General features: G+C 39.5%; 1 protein-coding gene across 2 annotated transcripts in view; it reads right to left on the bottom strand.

The window, feature by feature from the left end:
• Positions 1 to 27023, bottom strand: part of NOX5 (NADPH oxidase 5) — a 109731-nt gene that overhangs the window by 58127 nt on the left and 24581 nt on the right. For both annotated transcript variants that reach the window (XR_007407275.1, XM_025472346.2), the window contains exon 2: positions 1227 to 1370. Coding sequence is in view for 1 of the 2 variants with exons in the window: in XM_025472346.2 (XP_025328131.1) it covers positions 1227 to 1339 (113 nt within the window). In the remaining variant the exon portion in view is untranslated. The remainder of the gene's footprint in view (positions 1 to 1226; positions 1371 to 27023) is intronic.

The raw sequence follows: 27023 nt of genomic DNA, 5'->3' as shown, positions 1-27023 counted from the left end.
ATATGTCTCCTGAGGCATGGGAAACAAAGGCAAATATAAAGTATTGGATTTCTTCAAAACAAAAAGCTTCCGTAAACCAAAGGAAACAATCAACAGAACTAAAAGGCAACCTATGGAATGGGAGAAGATATTTGCAAGTGACATATCCAAAATACATAAAGAACTTATAAAACTCAACACCCCCCCAAATGAATAATCCAATTAAAACATGGGCAGAAGACATGAATAGATGTTTTTCCAAAGAAGACACATGAAAAGATGCTCAAAATCACTTATCATCAGGGAAATGCAAATCAAAACTACAATATCACATCACACCTGTCAGATCAACAACACAGGTATTGGCAAGGATGTGGAGAGAGGGGAACCCTCTTATTCTGTTGGTGGGAATGCAAACTGGTGCAGCCACTGTGAGAGACAGTATGCAGGTTCCTCAAAAAGTTAAAAACAGAACTACCCTCTGATCCAGAAATCACACTACTAGGTATTTACCCGAAGAATACAAAAATAGTTATTCAAAGAGATACATACACCCCGATGTTTATAGCAGCATTATCTATAATAGCCAAACTATGGAAACAGCCCAAATGTCCATCTACTGATGAATGGATAAAAAAGTGGTATATATATATTATACACATATATATATTTAAATAATTTAAATCAGCATGAAGATGGTGAAACTTTCACTATATATATATATATATATATATATATATATATAAAATGGGAGAGGTGAATCCAAGATGGTGGAGGATTAGATCTTAGTTTAGTCTGGTCCCAGGAATTCAGCTAGATAGCTATCAAATCATTCTGAACACCTGCAAACTCAACCAGAGATCTAAGAAAAGAACAGCTGCAACTCTACAAACAGAAAAGTGAACACTTTCTGCAAGCTAGGAGGTGCGGAGAAGTGAATCCAAGGCACTCTATGGGAAGATAAACCACAGGGGAAGGGAACCTCTGTCAGCCAGCTACCAGAAAGTGTTATAGCAGTGGAGGGCAAAATTGGAACTTTTAGAAGTCGGCTCCAATGAGGGATGTCTCTGCCTGAAAGGTGCTCAGATGGCCAAGTGTGGGGGAAATCCCAGGTGGGAGAGTGTGGTTCAGGATCTTTGGAGTCACAGGAAGACTGGAGGTGCCTGAGTGCAGCAGAGCTCCCAGGCATCAGAGGGGGGAAGCCAACTGTAATGAGTGAGCCCAGGAGCGGGGGGGTTGCCATATACCTCCAATCTCGGCAGGGTGGGTGACCGCTGTCTGAGCAGGAGCCCAGCAAGTGGCTGAACTGCAGTGAGACTCCTCTTTCCTCCTCCAGGAGTGGTGCAGGTGCACACCACATGAATCTGCAGGGCTTGGAGACTTGAGCGTGCCTGAAACAGAAATGCTCAGTCACAGACTGGGTGAGCACAGAGTGCAGACCAGGACCAGGGAGACAGAAGTGATTGACTGCTTTTCCCCCCGAGGGTACACTGAGAAGTGGGGCTCTGGGCTTTCAGCTCGGTGGCTAGAGATGGGGGAACCACCATTTTCACTCTCAAACTCTAAAGGTACCATGAAAAGCTTTCAGGGAACAAAAGCCACCTAGAGCAATCCAAAGCAGAGCACTTAGCCTGGCCCCTTGGCGAGGGTGGTGCAATTTCACCTAGGCAAAGACGTGTGAGAATCAGTGCAACAGGTCCCTCCCCCAGAAGATCAACAAGAACATCCAGCCAATGATTACTGATCATTGAGAACTGCAAAACCCCAGCAGGGTTTTTCCCCCATGATTCTTTAGTCTTTCCATTCTAATTCTTTTCTCTTTCAATCATGAATGAAAGAAGAGAGATCAGGACGCCTGGGTGGCTCAGTGGTTGGTTGAGTGGCTTCCTTTGGCTCAGGACATGATCCCAGGGTCCTGGGATAGAGTCCCACATAGGGTTCCCTGCAGGGAACCTGCTTTTCCCTCTGCTTCTGTCTCTGCCTCTCTCTGTGTCTCTCATGAATAAATAAATAAAATATTTTAAAAGAGAGAGAGAGAAAGAGGAGAGATTACAACTAACACCAAGAAATACAAATCAAAACAAGATCCTATGAGCAACTATATGCCAACAAGTTAGGCAATCTGGAAGAAATGGATGCATTCCTAGAGACATATAAACTACCAAAACGGAAACAGGGAGAAATAGAAAACCTGAACAGATCCATAACCAGCAAGAAAATTGAAGCAGTAATCAAAAATCTCCCAACAATCAAGAGTCCAGAGCCAGGTGGCTTCCCAGGAGAATTTTACCAAACATTTAGAGAAGAGTTAATATCTATTCTCCTCAAACTATTCCCAAAAATAGAAAAAGAAGGAAAGCTTCCAAACTCTTTCTATGAGGCCAGCATTACCTTGATCCCAAAACCAGACAATGACCCCACCAAAAAGTAGAATTATAGACCCATATCCCTGATGAACATGGAGCAAAAATGCCCACCAAAATACTAGTCAATAGGATCCAACAGTACATTAAAAGGATTATTCACCACGACCAAGTGAGATTTAGTCCTCCTATCTACCAGCTTCCCTTGGATGTGTGAAGTCTCTGCCCCTGGCTTTTCAACTTCTCCATCAATCTTGAACACCCTAATAGTCTAATCAAGTGTTGCTAAAGTTATTCGTAACATAAAACCTCAACTGACAGATGGGGGGTAGGGAACAGTTGAAAATGGGTCACTGGAAGGGGAATTCTAGGCAGGGGTTGCCCCAGGGCCCTTCAAATCCATCAATTTCTTTCCCTTAACCAACCTTCGCTAGCTTCAGATTTTTCTTCTGCAGCTTCCTCACCTCTCAGCCTTCATAGAATTGAAGAGAGTTAGAGCCTTACTCTGGATTAGGCTTTGGCTCAAGGAAATGTGGTTGGTTTGATCTTCTGTCTAGAGCACTCACACTTTCTCTATATCAGCTATAAGTCGGTTTCATTTTCTTATCACTTGCGTGTTTACTGGAGTAGCACTGTTCATTTCCTTCAAGAACTTTTCCTTTGCATTCACCACTTGGCTGTTTGGCACAAGAGGTCTAGCTTTTGGCCTGTCTCTGCCTTCAACATGTATTCCTTATCAAGCTTAATCATTTCTACCCTTTGATATAAAACAAGAGACGCATAACTCTGACTTTCACCTGAACGCTTAGAAGCCATGGCAGAGTTTTAATTGACCTAATTTCAATGTTGTGTCTCAAGGAGTAGGGAAGCACAAGGACAGGGAGAGACATGGGGGGATGACCAGTCTGAGAAGCAGTCAGAACACACAAAATATTTATCAATGAAGTTTACCATCTTATATGGGTGTGATTTGTGGAGTCCCCCAAATAATTTCAGTGGTAACATCAAAGATCGCTGATCACAGATCACAGACAATAACAGATACAATAATAGTAATGAAAAATGATAAAGTATTGCAAGAATTACCAAAACGTGACATGAAGTGAGTAAATGCTGTTGGGAAAATGGTGCACATAGATTTGCTCCATGCAAGGTTGCCACAAACCTTCAATCTGTAAAAAAAAAAAGAAAAAAGAAAAAGAAAAAGAAAAAAGAAAAAAGAAAGAGGGACTCCTGGGTGGCTCAGAGGTTGAATGTCTGCTCTCAGTTCAGGGTGTGATCCTGGTCCCAGGATCAAGTCCCACATTAGGCTCCCTGTGAGGATTCTTCTCCCTCTGTCTGTTTCTGCCTTTCTCTTTGTGTCTCTCATGATTAAATAAAATTAAAATCTTAAAAAAAGAAAAAAAAAAGAAAAAAAGAAAAAAAGAAAAAAAGCAACATTCTCAAAGCATAATAAAGCAAAGTGCAATAAAATGAGACTTGCAGATCCCCAGAAATGGGACCCATGCCAGGGCTCTCAGGGCCACAGGGGTAAGCACCAGGGTCAGTCAGGAGGTGAAGGGAAGAGAGCAAGCTGTGGGCAGGAGACTTCATTGTCATCTCCATGGCAAGGATGGGTGAGGCAGGGTAAGCAGGCTGAGGATGGGCTAATTTGAATAATTATAGCAGGTTTGGGGGGTTAGGGACTATCCCTTGTTCTCTGGTACCTGGCCCTGAGGTGAAGAGTATCCCAGAGTTCAAGAGCCCTCTGGGAGACTGGTTTGAGGTGGTTGAGGACATGGTTGGGTTGTGGGCTCCAGAGTGGTTGGTTTACATCGAAAGGTACAGTCACACTATGGCCATGCCAACTGAATATGTCTGATCTCATCTGAGAGGTACACTCACATGGGAGTGATTTGCTACCTCTAGGAATTAGCTCACCCACCCTGAGAGGGGTGGTTCCTACAGGATCAGCAAGATCCCAGATGTCAAAGATTACATTCAGAAAATACAGAGACAGCGGTAATGCATGGATGCACGCCTAATATGTTTCTATGGCACTGACTAGACCATGTGTGTATGCCCGTAGCTGTGATCGTATGCCTTTCCACGACAGCTCTGTGAAGTTGCTTGGATCACCCCTTTTCACAGATGAAGAAACTGAGGTTCACAGGGATCAAGTCATTTACCTGTGCCACAAACCATAAGGGACACAGCTGGGACTGGAAACTGCCTGACCCCAGAGCTCCATGCTGTGTTGTATGTTGGTCTTCGAGTAAGCCCCATGCCTGGGCGGGCACAGGTCCTCTCTTGTCAGCACAGAAGAGTGGCTTTGTCTTTGGCCTCCTGTCAGTCCTCACTGTTCAAGGAAGCTTTAACTTACATTAGAAGCGGCCTCCAGCCTGCACACACGTACCACACCTATGCCTCAGCCCATCTCTTCAGGGGGAGATGCAGCATCCCTCCACCCCCCATCATAAAATGGCGATATCAGGACATCTGTGAGACCAAGAGGAGGCTGTTAGGACTGAAATCCATCAGCCAAAAGTCTTGGCTCCCCTTTGTGCATCTGGTAGCCTAGGAGGGGGCTGTAATCTGAAACAGGAGCAGCAAGAGGGGAGGAGATGAGGGGCCATGTGTGTGTGCCTCTGTGTCTTGAATGGTGGCAGTGGAGCAGCCTGCGCCTAGGGAAATTGTCTAGGATGCATTTCCAAATTCTTTCCCCACAGTGTCCACCTGAAGAAAAAGTCTGTTTTATACCTTCTTCTGGACCCCGTACACAGGCATCACTGGGCAACAGCAAACTTACCTGGTAAGGGACTGTATCATTATTTCCAGGGTTTCTCTTATCTTGATGGAGCCTTGCCATCTCAGAGAAAACAAACATGGCTGTTTCTCTGTTCTCCCTGTGTACGGGTCTCCCTTCCCTACATGCTCAGACAGGATGCGAGGGCCAGCATGGATTTACCTGGGCCTATCTCTTGTCACCACTTACCTGGACAGGGACAGAGCACTTGAGCTCAGGCAAAAACCCCTGCTTACACCCTCACCTATTGAGCAAAATCAGTGGAGGAGCCTTTGCACCAAATAGGGAGTGAAAGGATTCCCTTCCAGTCTCTTGAGCTGTCCCAGACTAGAGTGACCAGGGCTTTCTTAGTTTAGCATTAAAAGTCATGTATCCTACAAAACCCCTGATTCCAGGCAGACCAGAACAGTTTGTCTCCCAACTGGGACACTGGTGATCCCTACTCCTCAAGCTCTTTCCCAGGACTACTAAGGGTGACCATTAGGGAGCAGAGCTAGGGACCTTACCAAGGTGTCCCCAGCACAAGCCCCACCGCAGCTCCCTGAGTGTCAGCTTTTGGCACCAGCAGTAGGTTCAGTCCTTCAGCAGTTTGGATTAGATCCCATTAATTGGGATCATGGTGATAGAATGAAATAAGGTCACATAGGAAGTCAAATTGAATGAGGTTCTTTTGAAGGGTGAGATCTTGGCTGGAGACAAGAAATGTGATAGGATGCTCCAGGAGGTGGGAGGCTGCATGTTTTTAATAAAGGTTGATAGACACAGACCCTCAGACGGTAGTAAGTTGGTCAGACAGCTACACACTCAGGCGGTGCCCTCTGCCCAAGAACTGCCAAATAAGACTGACCAGTGGATATGGCACTGCTAGAGCAAAACACCAGAAAGATTCCAGTAGAAAAAGTAAAAGCTCTGTTAAGGATTTGTAAGCAAGAGGGCAAGGATAAGGGAGGTGGGTCTGGAAAGGATTTAGGAACAAGAGGGGAATGCCCGGGCTGGTTTGAGCTGAGTGAACAGAGGAGCAGGAAGAGAGAACACAAAGAAGACAAAGCCCTGAGTCGTGGGAGAGGAAGTCCCCATGTGGGAGGGTGGGTGGGTGGGTGGACTCACCACTCACTTACTGAGGACCAAATGCCCACCTAACCCAGGCCTTGTCCAGGTACTGAGCTTTACTTTCTTTCAAGACTCAGATTGGGGGCTCAAGCCATTGCCTGCGTGGCTTATGTGGATAGAGGCAAGATGGCCAGGCTGTCATGGTGGAGCTTGATGCATTTTACCACTCACGATGTTTACAATTGCTCTTGTGTGGTGACAATGAAAAACAGACCACCTTTTACTTGATTGTATTACTAACCAAGGTCCCGGCTCCTATTAGTACCTCTCCCCACACAGCACACTCTGTCTCCAGGTTCTGATAATTCTCCTTCTCCTCTGCCTGTGGACTGAGGGAAATAATGGTGTTCCTGCTGTTTCTTGCCATGGGACACTATATTCTTCATTATGATATGCCTGCCCATACCTTTGAAAAAGTTTATTAACTGTCCTTGAATTACCTCACTTGAGAGCACCATCTGATTCCCTAAATAGTATGGAATATGCCCCCCCCCCCTCAAATAGACCCTCAGAATGGGATTCAAGGGTTGGATTGCTCACATATTTGAGGGACATAAGGATATACTCCTTGTCTGGGAGAAATGCAGAAGCAGGCAATCCATAGCACACAGTGGTATTAAAAATGCCCATATTATCACTGAGGTGGCATGGTAGAGATCAGAAGGGCTCTCCTGCCACATTCTCTCAGCCTGTCTCTGATTTCAGCCTCCCATACCTGCCTAGTCCTCACCACCCTTTCGGCCTCAGGGCTTTCAACTAAACCAGGAGGATGTGCTCAGTTTACAAGGAACACACAGCTTGGATCTATAAGAGAGCTACCCTCCACACTTGGGAGATAGGAATAATAGAAGACTTCCACCTTTCTTCTGGAGGGACAATCCTGAGGCATATACCTCACAATTTGTCAGAGGGCCCCCAGGATTATTAAATTCCAGTTGCTCACAGAGCTACCATCTCAGAAATACTCTTGCATTTCCTGTCTTTCCCCCCAAATTTCTTTATACCTGCTTTCTTGGATCACCTTACAAATAAACTTCCTGTATCTACATCTTTGTCATAAACTCTGCTCTCTCAGAGACGCCAAAGGAACATAACTGGTGCCGGGAATGGCCCTAGAAAGGAGTCCCCTTGGGATGAGATTCTGAAACTGGGCCATTGAGTCAGATGGCAGCAAGCATCTCATTGCTGGTAGTAAGTAGTGTGGTTGTAATCCCTGGTATGCTGAAGCTTCATAATTACTAAGATTCTCCTGTGTGGTGAGTTGGTAGGAGGTATAAGAGGGAGGAGAGTAGAAGAGGGAGGGGAAGTACTGGGATATGCAAGAGCTCTATACTTGGAGTGAGGCCATCACAGAAGGCCAGGACTAAGGTGAAGCAAGTAAGATGCCTGGGTACAGCATGCAAGGAGGTATACATTCTTAGGGTCATGCAAGTGAAGGTCATACAATGCATTCGAGAGTGTTTCATTAAAATCTGCACCAAAGTGTTTCACTTGCTCATCCTAGTCCTGGCCTTTCATCATGGCTCTTGGTTAGAGTGGGGATTTAGGATGCCAGGTGGTAGATTGATTCTTTGTTCTATTTTTGTTGTTGTTTTGCAGTTGTTCCAAAGGGTCCATACAATACCCTCTGGTTATTTCACTATCCTTGAGTGCATTGAGACAGATTTCCTTAGCAGCTCCTAATCCTTGCATTATCTTCCTGACCTGTAGTATTTGAATCATTATATGGGAAGGGCAAGTAAAAGCTCCTAAATTAGCACCCTCCCCCAACAACCAAGATGGCAAATCAGTAGAAATAATGGGTTTTTATGCATTGGCTAAGTGAGTCACTCTCAAAAACTTAAAGGATGCTGGGTAGTAATCCCCATCATATCCCCCATTCAATGCACTTTTATGGCCCCTGCAGAGACCAGACAGATTGTAGCATTAAGTAGTGGACTACCAAAAACTCAACCAAGTGGTAGTTTTAATTATAGCTACTGTGCCAAGTGTTACTGGTTTGCTACAACATATTTAATACTTAGTATGTGATGGGTGTTTTGGCAAATGCAGTATTTTCAATCTCCATCAGCAAAAAAGAGGAAATGAGGATAATAGTTACATGGAAAGGACAGAAGTACACATTCATTGTCTTGCTCCAATGCTATATTAATGCTTCTGTTCTCTGTCACACGATAGTCCACATTTCATGGTATATAGTGCTGGTCCACTATATTGATAAAACATCATGTTAATCAGATTCAGTGAACAAAAAGTGGAAAGTTCTATGGTAATGTGCCAGAGGGTAGGAGGTAAACCCTACCAAAAGTTGGAAGCCTGTCATATTAATGAATAGTCTGGTCATGCCAGTTCATCCTTCCATAAGATCAATTTTTTTGTACCTATTACCCCTTATCTTTAAGAAAGAGACACAGCATCTGATGGGTCTCTGGATTTTGCAGACAACAGAAACTTTATTTGAAAACATTGCTTCAATTCACTTATTGGGTAACTCATAAGTTATCAATTTTGAGTGAGGCTCAAAATAAGAAAGGGCTCTATTACAGATCCAGGCTGTGAGCAGTGCTAACATTTAGACCATAAGACGCAGACTCTCCAAGGCACTAGAGATATGCATGGTAGATAAATACACTATGAGGAGTCTCTGGCAAGCCTTGATAAGGAACCTATAATACAGACATAGAGTTGGAGCAAAGGCACGCCCTCTGCAGCAGAACACAGCTTTTTGTTTGGAAAAGAGGTCCTGAAGTGAATCTGTAACCATGGCCTATCAAGTGATTGTGAAACTGGTACTAAGGTACCCATTTTATGGTGAAGGAAATATGACAATGGGCATGTGACCAGAGAACCCCCCTCCACCTCTGTCCTTATACCCCAGAAGTAGCTGGGTTTATTGACCTGAATGCACTTACTCAAGATTCAGGACTTAATGTTGTGGCTTAAGCCCTGGGTAGGGGTATGAGAAGTAGTATTATAATAGTCTCTTAAATTGTCTAAATGAAGCCTGACCACAACAGTGGCCACTACTGCCCTTAGACCTGTTCTTGTAGGCCTTTACCCATGGAGCAGGGGCCGCCATACTCCAGAGTAGAATTCCAGTTTTAGAATTTTTAGAAAATTCTAAATGCCAACCTTCTATATTGTTGTATTTTTTTGAGGTAGGAGGACACATTTGACTTCTTAAAACTTGATCTACAAATATTTTTATATTTTAAATATTTAGATAATTGGACAACATCGTAAGCAAACTAGACCTAGCAGACATTTATATAGGACATTCCACCCGGGATGCCTGGGTGGTTCAGCGGTTGAGTATCTGCCTTTGGCTCAAGGTGTGATCCTGGGGTCCCAGGACTGAGTCCCACGTTAGGCTCCCTGTATGAAACCTGCTTCTCCTTCTGCCTATGTCTCTGCCTCTCTCTCTCTGCGTCTCTCATGAAAAAATAAATAAAATCTTAGGAAAAAAAAAAGGACATTCCAACGAACAAGAGCAAAATACATATTCTTCTTAAGTGCACATAAAAAATTACTAAAATAAACCATATGTTAGGCTACAAAAAAGTCTCAATAAAATTTTTTTTAAAGATTTTATTTATTTATTCATGAGAGACACAGAAAGAGGCAGAGACACAGGGAGAGGGAGAAGCAGGCTCCCTGTAGAGAGCCCAATGTGGGACTCAATTCCATGACCCCGGGGATCACATCCTGAGCCAAGGGCAGATGCTCAACCACCGAGCCACCCAGGTGTCCCTATTTTTTTTTTTTTACCAAATTTTAATTTTTGATTCACTTAATCTATTTGCTCAATACAAATAAGAATATAAAACACATGTATTACTTATAAGAAATACAAGAAAAATGTATTACCTCTAAGAATATGTATTACTTGTACATGTTAATGGTTCAAAAGAATCCTACTGGTTTTTATTTTGTTGGCTTATTTACAGTTTCAATTTCCAATAATTAATATGTATTCTTATACAATTAAAAAGCAAAATTAAAGTTATTTTAAACCTCACAATTTGCATTGAAAAGATGTTAATAAAGAAGTTTCTTTTAAGGCTTTGCTTAGGTAAAATTATTTGAATAACATTTCTGCCTGCATATTAAAATATCTGATTAATAAAAAAATTTTTTAAAGATTTTATTTATTTATTCATGAGAGACACAGAGAGAGAGAGAGAGAGGCAGAGACACAGGCAGAGGGAGAAGCAGTCTCCATGCAGGGAGCCCGACATGGGACTCAATCCCAGGTCTCCAGGATCACGTCCTGGGCTGAAGGCAGCATTAAACCGCTGAGCCACCCGGGCTGTCCTGATTAATAAAATTTAAATTATTTTGTCTTATGTGTATTTTGGAATGCTTACTTTTATGAGAAGTTCTAAGAGGGAAGTTTATAATAATAAATGCCTACATTAAGAAACAAGAATGACTCCATATAAATAACCTAATTTTATACCTTAAGAAACTAGAAAAAGAACAAACTAATCCTAAAGATATTAGGAAAGAAATAACAGAGATTAAAGTAGAAATAAATGAAACAGAGACTAGAAAACAATAGAAAAGCCAAAAAAATTAAGAGCTGGTTTTTGAAAAGGTTACCTGAACATAATAAAGGTGGTATATGACAAACCCACAGGTAACGTCATACTAAATAGTGAAAAACTTAATCCTTAAGATCAGGAACAAGACAGAGCTGCCCTGTGCTCAATACTTTTATTCAATACAGTGCTGGAAGTCTTAGCCAGAGCAATCAGGCAAGAAAAATTAAATAATAGGCATCAAAATCAGAAAGGAAATGGAAAATTATCTCTTTTTGCAGATGACATGATCTTCTATATAGGCACCTATGGTGGCTCAGTGGTTGAGCATCTGCTTTTAGCTCAGGGTGTGATCCAGGTCTGGGGATTGAGTCCCACATTAGGCTCCCAGTAGGGAGCCTGCTTCTCCCTCTGCCTATGTCTCTGCCTTTCTCTGTGTCTCTCATGAATAAATAAATAAAATCTTAAAAAAAAGAATAAAATATTCAAGATAAATGTAAACCTTGGTGAAAGATCTATAATCTATAATCTGATACAAATAAATTTAAAAATGTTTCATGCTGATGGATTGGAAAAAACTAGTATTGTTAAAACATCCATAGTCCCAAAGCAATATACAGATTTAATGCAATCTCTATCAAAATTAAAATGATATTGGGGCACCTGGGTGGCTCAGTGGTTGAGCATCTGCCTTGGGCTCAGGTCATGATCCCGAGGTCCCAGGATTGAGTCCCACATCAGGCTCCCCACAGGGAAGCCTGCTTCTCCCTCTGCCTGTGTCTCTGCCTCTGTGTGTGTGTGTCTCATGAATAAATAAATAAAATCTTAAAAAAAATAAAATATTTTTCACAGAAAGAGAAAAAATAATTCTAAAATTCATGTGGAATGATAAGAGTCTATAAATAAAAAAAATCTTGACCAAGAAAAGCAAAGCTGTAGGTGTCACACTTCCTGATTTCAAACTACATTTTAAAGCTATACTAATCAGGGATCTCTGGGTGGCTCCGTGGTTTAGCGCCTGCCTTTGGCCCAGGGCATGATCCTGGAGTCCAGGGATTGAGTCCCACGTTGGGCTCCTTGCATGGAGCCTGCTTCTCCCTCTGCCTGTGTCTCTGCCTCTCTCTCTCTCTCTCTCTGGGTATTTCATGAATAAATAAATAAAATATTTTTTAAAAATAAAGCTATAGTGATCAAAATAGTATGTTATTGGCATAAAATCAGACATATAGGTCAATGGAACAGAATAAAGAGCCCAGAAATAAACCCATTCATATATGGTCAATTAATTTTCAACACATGTGCCAAAAAATACACAATGGGGAAAAGTATAGTGTTGGGAAAACTGGGAACATCCACATACAAAAGAATGGAATTTGATCCCTATCTTACACCATACATAAAAAATCAACTCGCAATGATTAAAGATCTGAATGTAAGACCCGAAAATGTAAGACTCCTGGAAAAAAGAAAAAAAAAAAAAAACACAGAGGAAAAGCTCCTTGACATCTTGGCAATGATTTTTGATTTGACACCGAAAGCAAAGGCCACAAAATAAAAATAAACAGTGGAGACTACATCAAACTAAAAACCTCTGCACAGCAAAAGAAATCAACAAATTGAAGACAATCCATGGAATAAGAGAAAAAAATTACAAACCATATACCTGAAAAGTGGTTAATATCTAAAGTACATGATAAAGTCATATACCTCAATAGCAAAAACAAATAACCCAATTTAAGAACGGGCAATGGGCCTGAATAGATACTTTTCCAAAGAAGACATACAAATGGCTAATAGGTATATGAAAAGGTGCTCAACACCACTAATCATCAAGGAAATGCAAATCAAAACCACAGTGAAATATCCACTTCACACCTGTTATATGTCTATTAACAAGATGAAAGAAGATAACAAATACTGGTGAGGATGTGGAAAAATAGGAATCCCTATACTCCATTGGTAAATGTAAATAGATACAGCCCTTATAAAAAAAAAAAAAAGTATGGAGTTTCCCTAAGAGATTAAAAATAGAGCTACCATATGATTCAACAATCCCATTCCTGGGTATATTTCCAAAGGAAATGAAATCATGATCTCAAAGAGTTATCTGTACTTTCATACTTATTGCAGCCAAAATATGAAACAACGTAAATGTCTGTCATTGGATGCATGAATAAAGAAAATGGTGTGTGTGTGTGTGTGTGTGTGTGTGTGTTGTGTGTGAGAGAGAGACACACACACACAGAGAGACAGAGAGAGAGAGAGAGAGACAGAGAGAGAGAGAGAGGTGATGGAATATTATTCAGCCTTAAAAAAGAAGGAAACTTTGCCATTTATGACAATACGAATGAATCTTGAGGGCATGATGCTAATTAAGTAAGCCAGACAGACAGTGACAAATACCACCTGGTATCTCTTATATATAGTATCTAAAAGGAACTGAGTAGAATGGTGGTTGCCAGGGGATAGGGGATGGAGGAGATGGGGAGAGTTTGTTAAAAAGATACACAACTTTCCATTATAAGATGAATAAAGTCTGAGGATCTAAAGTATAGCATGCTGACTCTAATTGATAATACAGTATTGTATAACTGAAATTTGTGAAGAAAGTAGATTTTAATTAAATGTTCTCACCAAAACAAAACAAAACAAAACAAAACAAGGTAACTGTGTGAGATGGTGGATGTGTTAATTAACTTGATTGTGGAAATCCTTTCTCAATGTAGACATACAACAAATTATCAATTGTACACTTCAAATACATTACAGTTTTGTCAGTTATACCTTAATAAAGTTGGAAAATTTTTAAATAAGAAATATGACAACAGGGTGCCTAGATGGCTTAGTCGGTTAAACATCTGCCTTCAGGTCAGGTCATGATCCTGGGGTCCTGGGATCGAGCCCCACATCGGGCTCCCTATTCAGCGGGGAGACTGCTTCTCCCTCTCCCCCTGCTTCTCCCCCTGGCTTCTACTCTCTCTCTCTCTGTCAAATAAATAAATAAAATCTTTAAAAAAAAAGAAATATGACAACAGCAAAAAATAAGTATAAAATAATTTATAGAAAACACCTCCCATTTTATAAAGGAAATGCTAATAAACTCTCGTAGGAAATTCTAGCAAAGTCACTAGTATATTTTTTCGGCAGAACACATTTTTTAAAAAAATATTTTATTTATTTATTTGTGAGAGGCACAGAAAGAGAGGCAGAGACACAGGCAGAGGGAGAAGCAGGCTCCACGCAGGGAGCCCGATGTGGGACTCGATCCCGGGAATCCAGGATCATACCCTGAGCTAAACGCAGACGCTCAACTGCTGAGCCACCCAGGTGTCTCCATTTCATTGTTTTTATATCATGTTTGAATCAGAAATTATCATCTTTATCCAGTGTCCATTGCAAAGCAAAATACAAAGTACTGTCCAATAGCTGTCCACTAGATGCTATTCCTTACAAAACAATACATATTGTATTTATTACTAATAAATACAATTAGTATTACTAATTTAATGACACTTACATATGCTAATTTGTGACTCTGCTTTAAGAATTAATACATAATGTAGACTTTTTGTCTCTCAAAATTCTGACTACATATTACAGCTTTCCTAATTCTACACGAAGGCAAATAGGATTGAACAGGCTGACAGGAACAATTCACAAGATGTGGAAGGCAATGAGGATCAGTTATCCACACTGAGCATATAGTCTATCAGACAGAGCATGTAGATGAGAATATAGAATATTGATGTGCTCTCGGTCATTAACACAGGAGGGTGGATGCCCTAGAAAGCAGCAGGTTTATGATACAGTGGTTTTCAAACGTTAGCACACATCAGAATCATTTGGAGGGCTTGTTGCAACACAGATTGCTGAGCTTCACTCCCAGAACCACTGAATTAGAGACGGTGGGTGTGTGGCCCAATAATGTGCATTTCTAACAAGTTCCTAGACAATGCTCATGCTGCTGGTTTGAGAAGCAACCTAGTAAGTAGAAGAAGAGAATACTCATGAAGGCAAGAAGCGTCAGCTAGGCCTGTTAGTTAGTGCCAACCCAGTGGGCTAGGATCTGACCCTGACCAGGGATTGAATTAGTCTAAGGCAGTACTAAAGGGACGACAGATCACTAAATTTGGGATTCAGGTACAAGGTTCTGATTACTAAACCTGGGGTGTGAGGTGGGGATGAAGTCTCAGGAATAAGGAAGCAATAGGAAACTTAGAACCGTGCACAAGATCAAGGCTAGTTTAATACTCAAGTTGAGTTGATGCTAAGTCCATAAGTGTTGAGTTATATCATTCCTGCTTAAAGTCAAAACCAGTCATTCTGAGGGTCAAATCTCAATCTGCAGAAAACATCAAAAGGGGATTTAGTAGAGGGGTGCCTGGTAGGCTCAGTCAGTGAGCATGTGACTCTTGATCTCAGGGTTGTGAGTTTGAACCCCATGTTGGGTATATAGATTACTTTAAAAAGAATTTAAAAGGGATTGTAGTAGGAACTAATAAGTTTGAAATCAAGTAGAAATTGGCTTCAATTTAAAATAATATTTCCTGGGATGCCTGGGTGGCTCAGCGGTTGAGTGTCTGCCTTTGGCTCAGGGCGTGATCCTAGGTCCTGGGATGGAATCCCACATCTGGCTCCCTGCAGGGAGCCTGCTTCTCCCTCTGCCTGTGTCTCTGCCCCTCTATCTTTCTGTGCTTCTCATGAATAAATAAAATCCTTAAAAAGAAATAATATTTCCTATGAAAACCTAAACATATAAAACAGAGCAGTATCTCACAATGCTTTATTTTTTAAACAATATTTTTATTTATTTATTCATGAGAGACACACACAGAGAGAGAGGGGCAGAGACACAGAGGCAGAGGGAGAAGCAGGCTCCATGCAGGGAGCCCAATGTGGAACTTGATCCCGGATCCTGGGATCACATCCTTAGCTGAAGGCACATCCTTAGCTGAAGGCAGACGCTCAACCGCTGAGCCACCCAGGTGTCCCCTCTCACAATGCTTTAATCCAATGTAAACATTTTCTTAAAATAGAAGTTCAAGCACATTGTTAGAAGATATTTGAATGTTCTCAAATCACATTATACTGCAGTTTCTATATAATCATACTTTCTAAAGCTATAAGTAACACAAAACTACCATTCCTTAACACCTGCCCTTAACATATGCTATCCCTTTTAAACCTTCTAACTCACTCAACCTCAGCAGATCTCTTCAATTTCTACATCACTAAAAAAAGAAGAAAAGAAGAAGAGGAAGAAGAAGGAGGACAAAGAGCAAGAGAGAGGAGAAGGAGGAGAAGGAGAAGAAAGAGAAGCATCAGCACCTACAATCTAGAATTACTTCAATTTTTGCTACCAAACCTATAAACCTATCTTTATTTGAATCCATTCTTTCTCCTTCTTTGTTTTATTTCTCTGCCCCCTTTGCAATAAAGGAAATGTTCATCTTTCCATCTAAAATAAAAATGCTGTTGGTATTTTGATAGGGGTTGCATTAAATGTGTAGATTGCTTCGGGTTGTATAGATATTTTAACACTATTTGTTCTTCTGATCCATGAGCATGGAAGGTCTTTCATCACCTTCAATTTCTTTCCTCAATATTTTATAGTTTTCAGAGCACGGATCTTTCACAGGTTGGTTAGTTTTATTCCTAGGTATCTTACTACTTTTTGCGCAATTATAAATGAGATCATTTTCTTAATTTCTCTTTTGCTGCTTCATTACTAGTGTATAGAACTGGAATAGATTTCTCCACATTGATTTTGTATCCTGTGACTTTCCTGAATTGATTAATCAGTTCTAGTAGTTTTCTGGTGGAGTCTTTAGGGTTATCCATACAGAGCATTAAGTCTTCTACAAATAATGAAAGTTTTATTTCTTTCTTGCTGATTTGCATGTCTTTATTTTTTTGTTGCCTGATTGTTGTAGCTAGGACTACTGATACTATGCTAAATAACAGTGGTGAGAGAGGACATCCCTGTCTTGTTCTTGACTGTAAAGGAAAAGGGATACATACACCCTGATGTTTACTGCAGTGTTATCTACAATAGCCAAATTATGTAAACAGTCCAAGTGTCCATCAACCGATGAATGGATAGAGAAGATGTGGTGTATATACACAATGGAATATTACTCAGCCATCAAAATGCATGTAAATTTCCCATTTGCAATGATGTGGGTGGAACTAGAGTATTACATTAAGAGAAATAAGTCAGTCAGAGAAAGACAAACACCATATGATTTCACTCATGTGGAATTTAAGAAACAAAATAAACAAGCAAAGGGAAAAACAAGAGAGGCAAACCAAGAAACAGGCTCTTAACTACAGAGAACAAACTGATGGTTAACAGAGGAGAGATGGGTGGGGGGAATGGGTGAAATAGGTGATGGGGAGTAAGAAGCACACTTGTTGTGTTGAGCACTGGGTGTTGTATGGCAGTGCTGGATCACTGAATTTATACACCTGAAATTATAGTATACCATACATTAACTAATTGGAATTTAAATAAAAGCTTTAAAAAAATGAAGTAAAAATCCTTTACCAGTGTTCTGGATCTAATTTCCTCTACTGATTATTCCACCCTCCTACCCTGTCTTGAATCTCTTTTCTACTGGCTCCTTTTCATCCATTGATAAACATGGTCTAGTCTAGTCTATCTGAAAATAATAAAGAAACTAATATTTTCCTTGGGCTTTACTTTGCCCTCCAGCTCTCATCTTTTTCTCTTATTCAGTGAAGCATTTCAATAATTTTCTATATTTTCTGCTTCCATGTTCTTATTTTTTTAAAAGATTTTATGTATGTATGTATGTATGTATGTATGTATGTATGTGAGACCCACAGAGAGAGAGAGAGAAAGGCAGAGACACAGGCAGAGGGAGGAGCAGGCTTCATGCAGGGAGCCCGACATGGGACTTGACCCCAGGTCTCCAGGATCACGCCCTGGGCTGAAGGTGGCGCTAAACTGCTGAGCCACCCGGGCTGCCCCGTGTTATTTCAAAGTATTCTTCCAATATGCCTTCTTCACCAGTGTCTCTACCAAAACCATTTTTAAACTAATTTGTGGATGCTTTTCAGTCTTTATCTTGTTTGATTTCTCAGTTGCAACAGAGATAACTCCTCCCTCTTTCTTTAAACATTTTCCCTTTGCCTTCTATTTAACTACACTTTTCCTATATATCCCCTACTACTCTGACTACTCTTACCCTGCTGCTTAAAAAGCTCCTATTGTTGTCACTTTAATGTAGAGTTCCTTAAGACTTAGTTCTTGGCTTTTTTTGCTCCTCTATATATTCCATGAACAATCTCTCTATATCAATGTCTTAGATTTCCATTTATAAGCAGATAGTTACCAAATCCTTATTTACTGCTATCTCTTAAGCTCTAGACCAATGTGTAACTGAGACATGTCTCATAGACACTTTAAATTTAATACATTCAAAATAACATTTCCAAAATAATCTTCCCCACAATCATGATCTCTCTTTTATTTTTTTAAAGATTTATTTATTTATTTTAGAGAGAGAGAGAGAGAGAGATAATGCACAAGCAGGGGAAAGGGCAGAGGGAAAAGGCGAGAGAGAAAGAATCCTCAACCAGACTACCCAGTGAGCATGGAGCCTGCCACCAGGCTTGATCTCAAAACCATCATGACCTGAGGTGAAATAAAGCTGGCCACTTAACCAACTGAGCTACCAAGGAGTCCCAATCATGTTCACTCTTCTAAATATACTGTAATGTATTAATATTTATTGAGCATATAATTACAGGCCAAACATTGTACTAGGGACTGGGATTATAGCAGTGAACAAAACTTTCATGGCCCTTCCATGGGAGACAAACATTAAACAAATAAATATACCAATAACTATAAAATCATAATTATGATAAATGCTGTTAAAAAACAAACTACTACCCACCCAGTGTGCAAGTCAGAAACATAAAAGTTACTCCTGTCTCCTTTATTTATCTTGGATATCAAACAATCACCAAGTTCTATTGATTCTTAATTCCTAAATATCTCTCATATTCACCTACTGATTTCTACTTCCTCTGTTACCATCCAGTGCAAGACATCATTGTCTTTAAGATTCCTGTAGCAGGCTTTTAACTGGCTTGACTTCCAGTCTTGCTCTGTCTTATCCTTTAACTACACTGCAACCAACTAGAATGACTTGTTAAAAATGCTTAAAATATTGCAATATATTTTCACTGTCTTTAGGATAAAGTACTCCTAAACACTATTAAAAACCCTGGACACTATATATAAAATAAACCTAAGAACACTCTAAATAGTGGGAAAAAAGAAGGCATCCTGGCCACAGAACTCTGAATCCAAGAAATGACATGGTGGTGCATTCTCCACACTTTGTTTTTTCCCCTCATATATCCCAGACTTAGAGCAAAAAAAAGCTGACAAACCAGAAACATAGCAGGCACTGAGATAAAAACTCCAAAAAAAAGCCATTCTTCCTAACAAAAGGATTGGAAAGGGGCAGGCTAGCAACACACAAAACTTTTAGATAGTAGCCACTCTATTACAGCCAAACATTACAGAAAAATTGTAACCTCCAACTCAATCCCCATTCCCAAAGGCAAAAGCCAAATAAAGACCGTCCTCTCACCAGTGTGGTTTCAGATAAGGCTCAGTAGAAAGCCAGGACTTTCATCTCCAGTGGTGTACTTAACCCCTCACTTCATATTAGTGAAGAGTATATGAGTAGCATGAATTCCACCCCTATCCAGCAGTAATGAAGCATCCCTCCTCCTCACCACTAGAGTAGTGTCAGAGGAGACCTAGTGGAGAGTCAGAACTTTCACCACTACCCAGTAGATAACAATAATCAATAGATGTCAACATCAAGATAATAGCAATTTTAGAACTATATGACAAAGTTGTTAAAGCAGCCATCATAAAAGTGCTTCAATGAACATTAAAAACATGCTTGATATAAATGAAAAAAAGTATAAAATCTCCTCCCAAAGAAATAGTGTCTTAGCAAAGAACTATAAGATATAAAGAAGTACTAAGTGGAAGTTTTAGAACTGAAAAATAAAACAAAATGAAACAAAAAGCTCAGTGGATGGGCTCAACAGAACAATGGAGGAAACAGAGGAAATAATAAGTAAACTTGAAAACGGAATAATAGAAATTACCCAATCTGAACAATAAAAAGAAAGTGGACTGAAAAAAAATGAACAGATGCCCAGGATCCACGTGACTATAATGAAAGATTTAGTGTTCATGTGATTGGAATCCCAGAAAGAAAGAAGAAGGTGAGGTTGCAAAGTGCTCAAAGAAATAATGGACAAAAATTTTCCAAATTTGGCAAAAACCCTAAACCTATAGGCTTAAGAAGCTGAACAAATACCAAATAGGATAAATCTAAAATAATCTACACCAAGACATATAGTTAAATATCTGAAATTTGGGGATCCCTGGGTAGCGCAGTGGTTTAGCGTCTGCCTTTGGCCCAGGGCACGATCCTGGAGACCAGGGATCGAGTCCCACATCAGGCTCCCTGCATGGAGCCTGCTTCTCCCTCTGCCTGTGTCTCTGCCTCTCTCTCTCTCTCTCTGTGTGTCTATCATGAATAAATAAATAAAATCTTTTAAAAATATATCTGAAATTTAATGCCAAAGAAAAACAGAAAAACCCTTGAAGGCAGTGAGAGAAAAATGACATTTTACCAATAAGAAAAACAAGGCAAATGACAATGGGTTTCTCACCAAAAATCATGGAGGCAGGAAGGAATTAGTGCAACAGTTTTAAAGGGATGAAAAGAAAAGAACTATCAACCCCAAAACCTCTATCTGGCAAAAAATATCTGTCAGGAATGAGGGGAAAATGAAGATATTTTAAGAACGGGAAAACTGAGGGTACACTTCAGAATTCTACCAAATATTCAAAGAAGAATTAAAACCAATTTACACAGGGCAGCCCCAGTGGCTTTGTTGTTTAGAGTTACCTTCAGCCCAGGGCATGATCCTGGAGACCCGGGATCGAGTGGGACTCCCTGCATGGAGCCTGCTTCTCCCTCTGCCTGTCTGCCTGTCTGCCTGTCTCTCTGTGTGTTTCTCTAATAAATAAATAAAACCTTTAAAAAAAAAGGGGGGGGGGTTTAAAAAATAAATAAATAAAACCAATTTACATAATCTTTTTCAGAAAATGGAAGAAGGAGGAACACTGCCCAATTCATTTGATGAAGCTAATATTGCTCTGATGCCAAAACTAGACAAAAAATGGAAAGCTATGGATCAATATTGTTCACTAATATAGGTGCAAAAATCCTTAATAATACTAGTAGATGGAATTAAGCCATATATATGAAAGAATTAAATGCCAAGACTATTCTAATTTCCTAGGAGTGTCATAACAAAGTACCATAAACTAGATGGCTTTAAACAACAGAAATTGGGCAGCACGGGTGGCTCAGTGGTTTAGTGCCACCTTCGGCCCAGGGCATGATCCTGGAGACCCAGGATTGAGTCCCACGTCTGGCTCCCTGCATGGAGCCTGCTTCTCCCTCTGCCTGTGTCTCTGCCTCTCTCTTGTGTGTTTCTTATGAATAAATAAATAAAATCTTTAAAAATATAAAATAAAATAAACAACAGAAATTTTCTTTCTCGTGGTTTTGGAGGCTAGCATTCAAGAATCAAGATGTCAGTAAGGTCATTCTCCCTCTGAGACTCTGGGCAGAATCTTGCCTTTCCTCTTCTTTGCTTTTCGTGATGGCCGTTGATCCTTGCGCTTCCAATCTGCGTCTCTGTCATCACACTGTGTTCTCTCTGTGGGTCTCAGTCTTTATGTGGCTTTTTAATCTTCTTTTGAGGAGGCTAGCCATACTGGATAAGGGACTTTGCATTCAGAAACTGTTTCTTAGACATGACACAAAAGCACAAGTAGCAAAAGGAAATATACATTGGACTATATTGAAATTAGAAACTTTTGTGCTGAAGGCAATACCATTAAGAAAGTGAAAAGACAACTGACAGAATGGGAGAAAATATTTTCAAATTGTATATCTAATGAGGGACCGGTATCCAAAATATATAAGGAATTACAACTCAACAATAAAAAGAACCCAAGTTAAAAATGGCAAAGGGTCTGAATAGACTTTTCTCCAAAGAATATATACAAATAGCAAATAGACACATGAAAAGGTGTGCAACAGCATTAGCCATCAGACAAATACAGGTCAAAACCACAATGAGATACCACTTCACTCCCACAAGGGTGGCTGTAATAAAAAAAAGACATTGGTAAGTATTGGGGAGAATGTGAAGAAACTGAAATCCTCATATGTTGCTGGGGGAATGTAAAAAATGGTTAAGTCCCTTTCAAAAACAGTTTGGCAGTCTCCCAAAGTTATATGTAAAGTTATCCAACAATTCTGCTCTTAGGTACACAACCAAGAGAGTTTAAAACTTATGTGCACACAAAAAAATGTGTACATCTGTAGCAGCATTATTCCTAATAGCTAAAAAGTGGAAACAACCCAAAGTCTATCTACTGAGAAATGCAAAAACAAAATCCAATATATCCATATATGGAATATTCTTCAACCATAAGTAATGAGGTTTGAATACATGCTAGAATATGGTTAAACTTTGAAAACACTGTTAAGTGAAAGAAGCCAGTCATAAAAGAACACATATTGTATGATTACATCATATGAAGTGTCCCGAATAGGCAAATCCACAGAAACAGAACACAGTTGCCAGGGGCTGGGAGAGAGAGGAATGGGGAAAGGACTGCTAATAAATATGGAGTTTTCTTTTGGGGATGTTGAAATATTCTGGAAATAGGTCGTTATTATCATTGTAAAACTTTATAAATACACCAAAACTATCAAATAGTACACTTTAAAATAAGTAAGTGTTAAATAGTGATGACACCAAATGCTGGGGAGCTATCAGAGAAACTCTTATGTTGCTAGTGGATATGGTCTAGCCACTCTGGAAAATTGTGGGCAGCTTCTTATATTACTGAATATGTAACTACCATACATCACAGCAATTTCACTTGGGGGCATTTATCCCAGAGAAATGAAAAGTTACGTTCACACAAAAACTTGTAAATGAATGTTGATAGGAGTTTTGTAATAGCCAAAACCTGGAAATGACCCAGAGGTTGTTAACCACCTTGCTCAAGCTCCAGAGAATTGAGCTTCAGGGAAAGAAGACTATCCCCAAAGATTGTGTACTATATGATTCTGCTTATAGAGCATTCTTGAAATGACAAAATTACAGAAATGGAGAAGAGAATGGTGGTTAGTAGAGGTTAAGGAGATGTGAAAGCAGGAGGAAAGTAGATGTAGCTATAAAGAGGGATCCTTGTGGTATTGTTAATGTTCTGTATCTTTTTTTAAATTTTTATTTATTTATGATAGTCACAGAGAGAGAGAGAGAGAGGCAGAGACATAGGCAGAAGGAGAAGCAGGCCCCATGCACCGGGAGCTGGACGTGGGATTCGATCCCGGGTCTCCAGGATCGCGCCCTGGGCCAAAGGCGGGCACCAAACCGCTGCGCCACCCAGGGATCCCATTGTTCTGTATCTTATATCAACATATTTATCTTGCTTGTGATATTGTACTATAGTTTTCAAAGATATAAACATTGCATGAAATGAGTAAAGAGTACATTAACTAGATCTCATCACATTATTTCTTAAAACTGCATGTTTATAATTATCAAAAAATTTAAAAAATTAATTAGAAGGTAATAAGTCATGACAATGAGACCACTGCACACCTATCAGAATGGTAAAAATCCAGAACATGGACAACACCAAGTGCTGGTGAGGATGTAGAGGAACAGGAACTCTCATTCATGGCTGGAGAGAATGCAAAATGGTACAGCCATTTTGGAAGACAGTTGGTTTCTAGAAAATTAAAAATACTTACTGTACAGCCCAGCGATTGTGCTCCTTGGTATTTACCCAAAGGAATTGAAAACTTATGTCCATACAAACACTTGTACATGGATGTTTATAGCAGCTTTATTCATAACTGCCAAAATTTGGAAGAAACCAAAAATGTCCTTTTTTGGCGAATGGATAAACTGTGGTACAGACAATGGAACATTATTCAGAGCTAAAACTAAATGAGCTATGAAGCCATGAAGAGACATGGAGGAACTTAAATATGCATTATTAAGTGACAGAAGCCAATCTAAAAAAGCTACATACTATATAATTCCAACTATAGGACATTCTAGGAAAGACAAAACTATGGAGACAGTAAAAAGATCAGTGGTTGCTAGAGGTTGAGGGGAGAGAGGGATGAGTAGGCAAAGCATAGATGATTTTTAGGGCAGTGAAACTACTCTTTATGATACTATAATAGTATCAATGAAAACATGTCTCTATACACTTGTCCAAACCTACAGGATGTATACTACCAAGAGTGAACCCTAATGTACACTGCAGACTTAAAGGTGATAATGATGCATCAATGTAAGTTTATCAATTTTAACAAGTGTGCCACTTTGGTGGGGGAAAGCAATAATGGGGGGGGCCATGCATGTGTGTATATATATGGAAATTCTCTGCACCTCCTGCTTAATTTTGCCTAAAACTGCTCTAAAAATGTTTATTTTTAAAAAGGTAAAACCATTAAAACACGAGAATAAAAAAGAAGAATTTTGTAAAATCTGAGTGGGAAAGGTAAGACAAAAAACATGAAGGCACCCAAAGAAAAAGGTATAAATTTGATTTATAAATGTTTTCAATTTCTGCATGGAAAGTTCAAAATACAAATAATACGCAGGCAAAATATTTGCAAAATTATGACACAAAATTCCAATTTCCTTGTTACATTAAAAGGTTGTATGTATTGCTACGGAAAAGCAAATGGTAGAGAAATAAACACGAATGAGCCATTTTCAGAAATAAAAATATAAATATAAAAAGATGTCCAACCTCACTCATAATTAAAGAAATATACATTAAAACAATAACTAGGGATCCCTGGGTGGCGCAGCGGTTTGGCGCCTGCCTTTGGCCCAGGGCGCGATCCTGGAGACCCGGGATCGAATCCCACATCGGGCTCCCGGTGCATGGAGCCTGCTTTTCCCTCTTCCTGTGTGTCTCTGCCTCTCTCTCTCTCTGTGTGACTATCATAAATAAATTAAAATTAAAAAAAAATTAAAACAATAACTAGATAACACTTTTCATCTATCAGATTGGCCAAAATATAAAGGTTTGCTAATTTTTATATGTTCAAAGGTGTGAAAAAAACTGGCACAACTGAAATTTGTGTTCAAAAACCTGCACATAGATGTCTATAGCAGTTTTATTGACAATTGCCAAAACTTGGGAGTAATCAAGATGTCCTTCAAAGGCTGAGTATATAAAGTATGGTACATCCATACACTGTAATATCACTTAACACTAAAAGAAATGAGCTGTCAAGCCACAAAAAGACATGGAGGAATCTTAAACACATATTAAGTGAAGCCAAACTTAAAAGGCTAAATGATTCTAACTACATGACGTCATAGAAAAGGAAAAGTATGGAGACAGTAAAACTATCAGTTTGGGGCGACTGGGTGGCTCAGTCAGTTAAGTGTCTGCCTTCAGCTCAGGTCATGATCTCAGGGTCCTGGGATGGAGCCTCAGGTCAAGCTCCCTGCTCAGTGGGGAGCCTGCTTCTCCCTCTCCCCCTGCTTGCTCCTCTCCCTGCTCATGTTCATGCTCTCTTTGTCTCAAATAAATAAAATCTTCAAAAAAAAAAAATAGGTATCAGTTTTGCCAGGGATTGGAGGGATGGAAGAGGAAGAGTGCGGGATGAATAGGTAAAGCACAGGGTATTTTTAGGGCAGTGAAACTATTGTGTATGGTTTACAATTACTATTGTAATGGTGTATATATGTTATTATACATTTGTCAAAACCCATAAAATGTACAACAGGAAGAGTGAACCTTAATGTAAATATGGACCTACAGTTAATAGTTCTGTATCAGTGTCGGTTCATCAATTGTAAGAGATGTACCACACTAATATAAGATGTAAATAATTGGGGAAACTATGGTAGACTAGAGAGAGGCATGTGAGAACTCTCTATTTTCTGATCAATTTCTCTGTAAGCCTCCAACTGTTCCAAAAGAATAAAGATCTAATTGAAAAAAGCAGGTCACCATTGAAGGATTTTTATGAACTAATTATTTTGAAAACTGTTAGAGAAAGATTTGATGTCTTTCCAATACACACTGGACCCCTAGGAATCAAATAATAGAGGGGGAAGTGTCTCATTATAGAGATATTCCCGCTAATCAGGAAGGCATGTTATGTTCATTTTGCAACACCTGATCAACATTCTATCTAGGTAATGAACATCACAGACTGCTCTATAAATACAAAAGTAAACACAACTAGGTGATCTATACTATCTTGACCAAAAAAAGAGAGACAAACATGAGTCTAATAAAGCCTCTCTAGATTCATCTATCAATATACAGGAAATACAGAGGGCAGGAAAACATACTAAGTGACATTATGAGGATACAGTCAGCAAAATCCATAGGTGTAAAACTATAGGTCATATGACCAATTTCTTTGATAAATAAGCTTCGGGGTGGGGAGAGAAGTGGAAGAAAACTCTTCAGATTAAAAGACTTATGAGTCAAATCAACCAATCTCAATGTGTGAACTTTATTTGGATCTTTGATTCATACAAACTCTAAATTTAAAAAAATTATTAGACAGTTGGAAATTTGAACAATGACTGGATATCTGATGATAAACTAAAGAATTTTTAAATTTGTATGTGTGGTGATATTGTGGTCATTTTTTAAAAAAGAGTTAAAGAGCTTCACACTGTAATATTTACAAACGAAATGAAAAAGTATCTGGGATTTAATTCAACATAAAATAGGAGAAAGGGGGAAGGGTGAGGGTTTCAGTGAAACAAGACTGGTCATTAGTAGGTCACTGTTGTACTGGACATTAGGTACATACGTCTATTACATTAATCTGTTTACTTTTTCACATGCTTGAAATCTTCCATGGTAAAATTAATTTTATAAACAAGCAATACACACAGTTAAAAAAAAAAACAAAAAACAAGCAACAGGAAACAGTAGAGTATTACTGTGAAACAAAACCTATGTGGGCTTTTTAATGATATAGCTAACTGTAGAGGAATTATTTTTGAACCCTGCTACTCTGTCTCCATGCCCATGCAATCACCAAACACTGCTGAATCTACTTCTAAATGAACACTTTTTTTTTTTTTATT

This window comes from Canis lupus, chromosome 30 (assembly GCF_003254725.2).
Source record: "Canis lupus dingo isolate Sandy chromosome 30, ASM325472v2, whole genome shotgun sequence".
Classification (NCBI taxonomy): domain Eukaryota; kingdom Metazoa; phylum Chordata; class Mammalia; order Carnivora; family Canidae; genus Canis; species Canis lupus.
The sequence above is the reverse complement of the archived record's forward strand: the minus strand, read 5'-3'. Positions and strand labels throughout refer to the sequence as shown.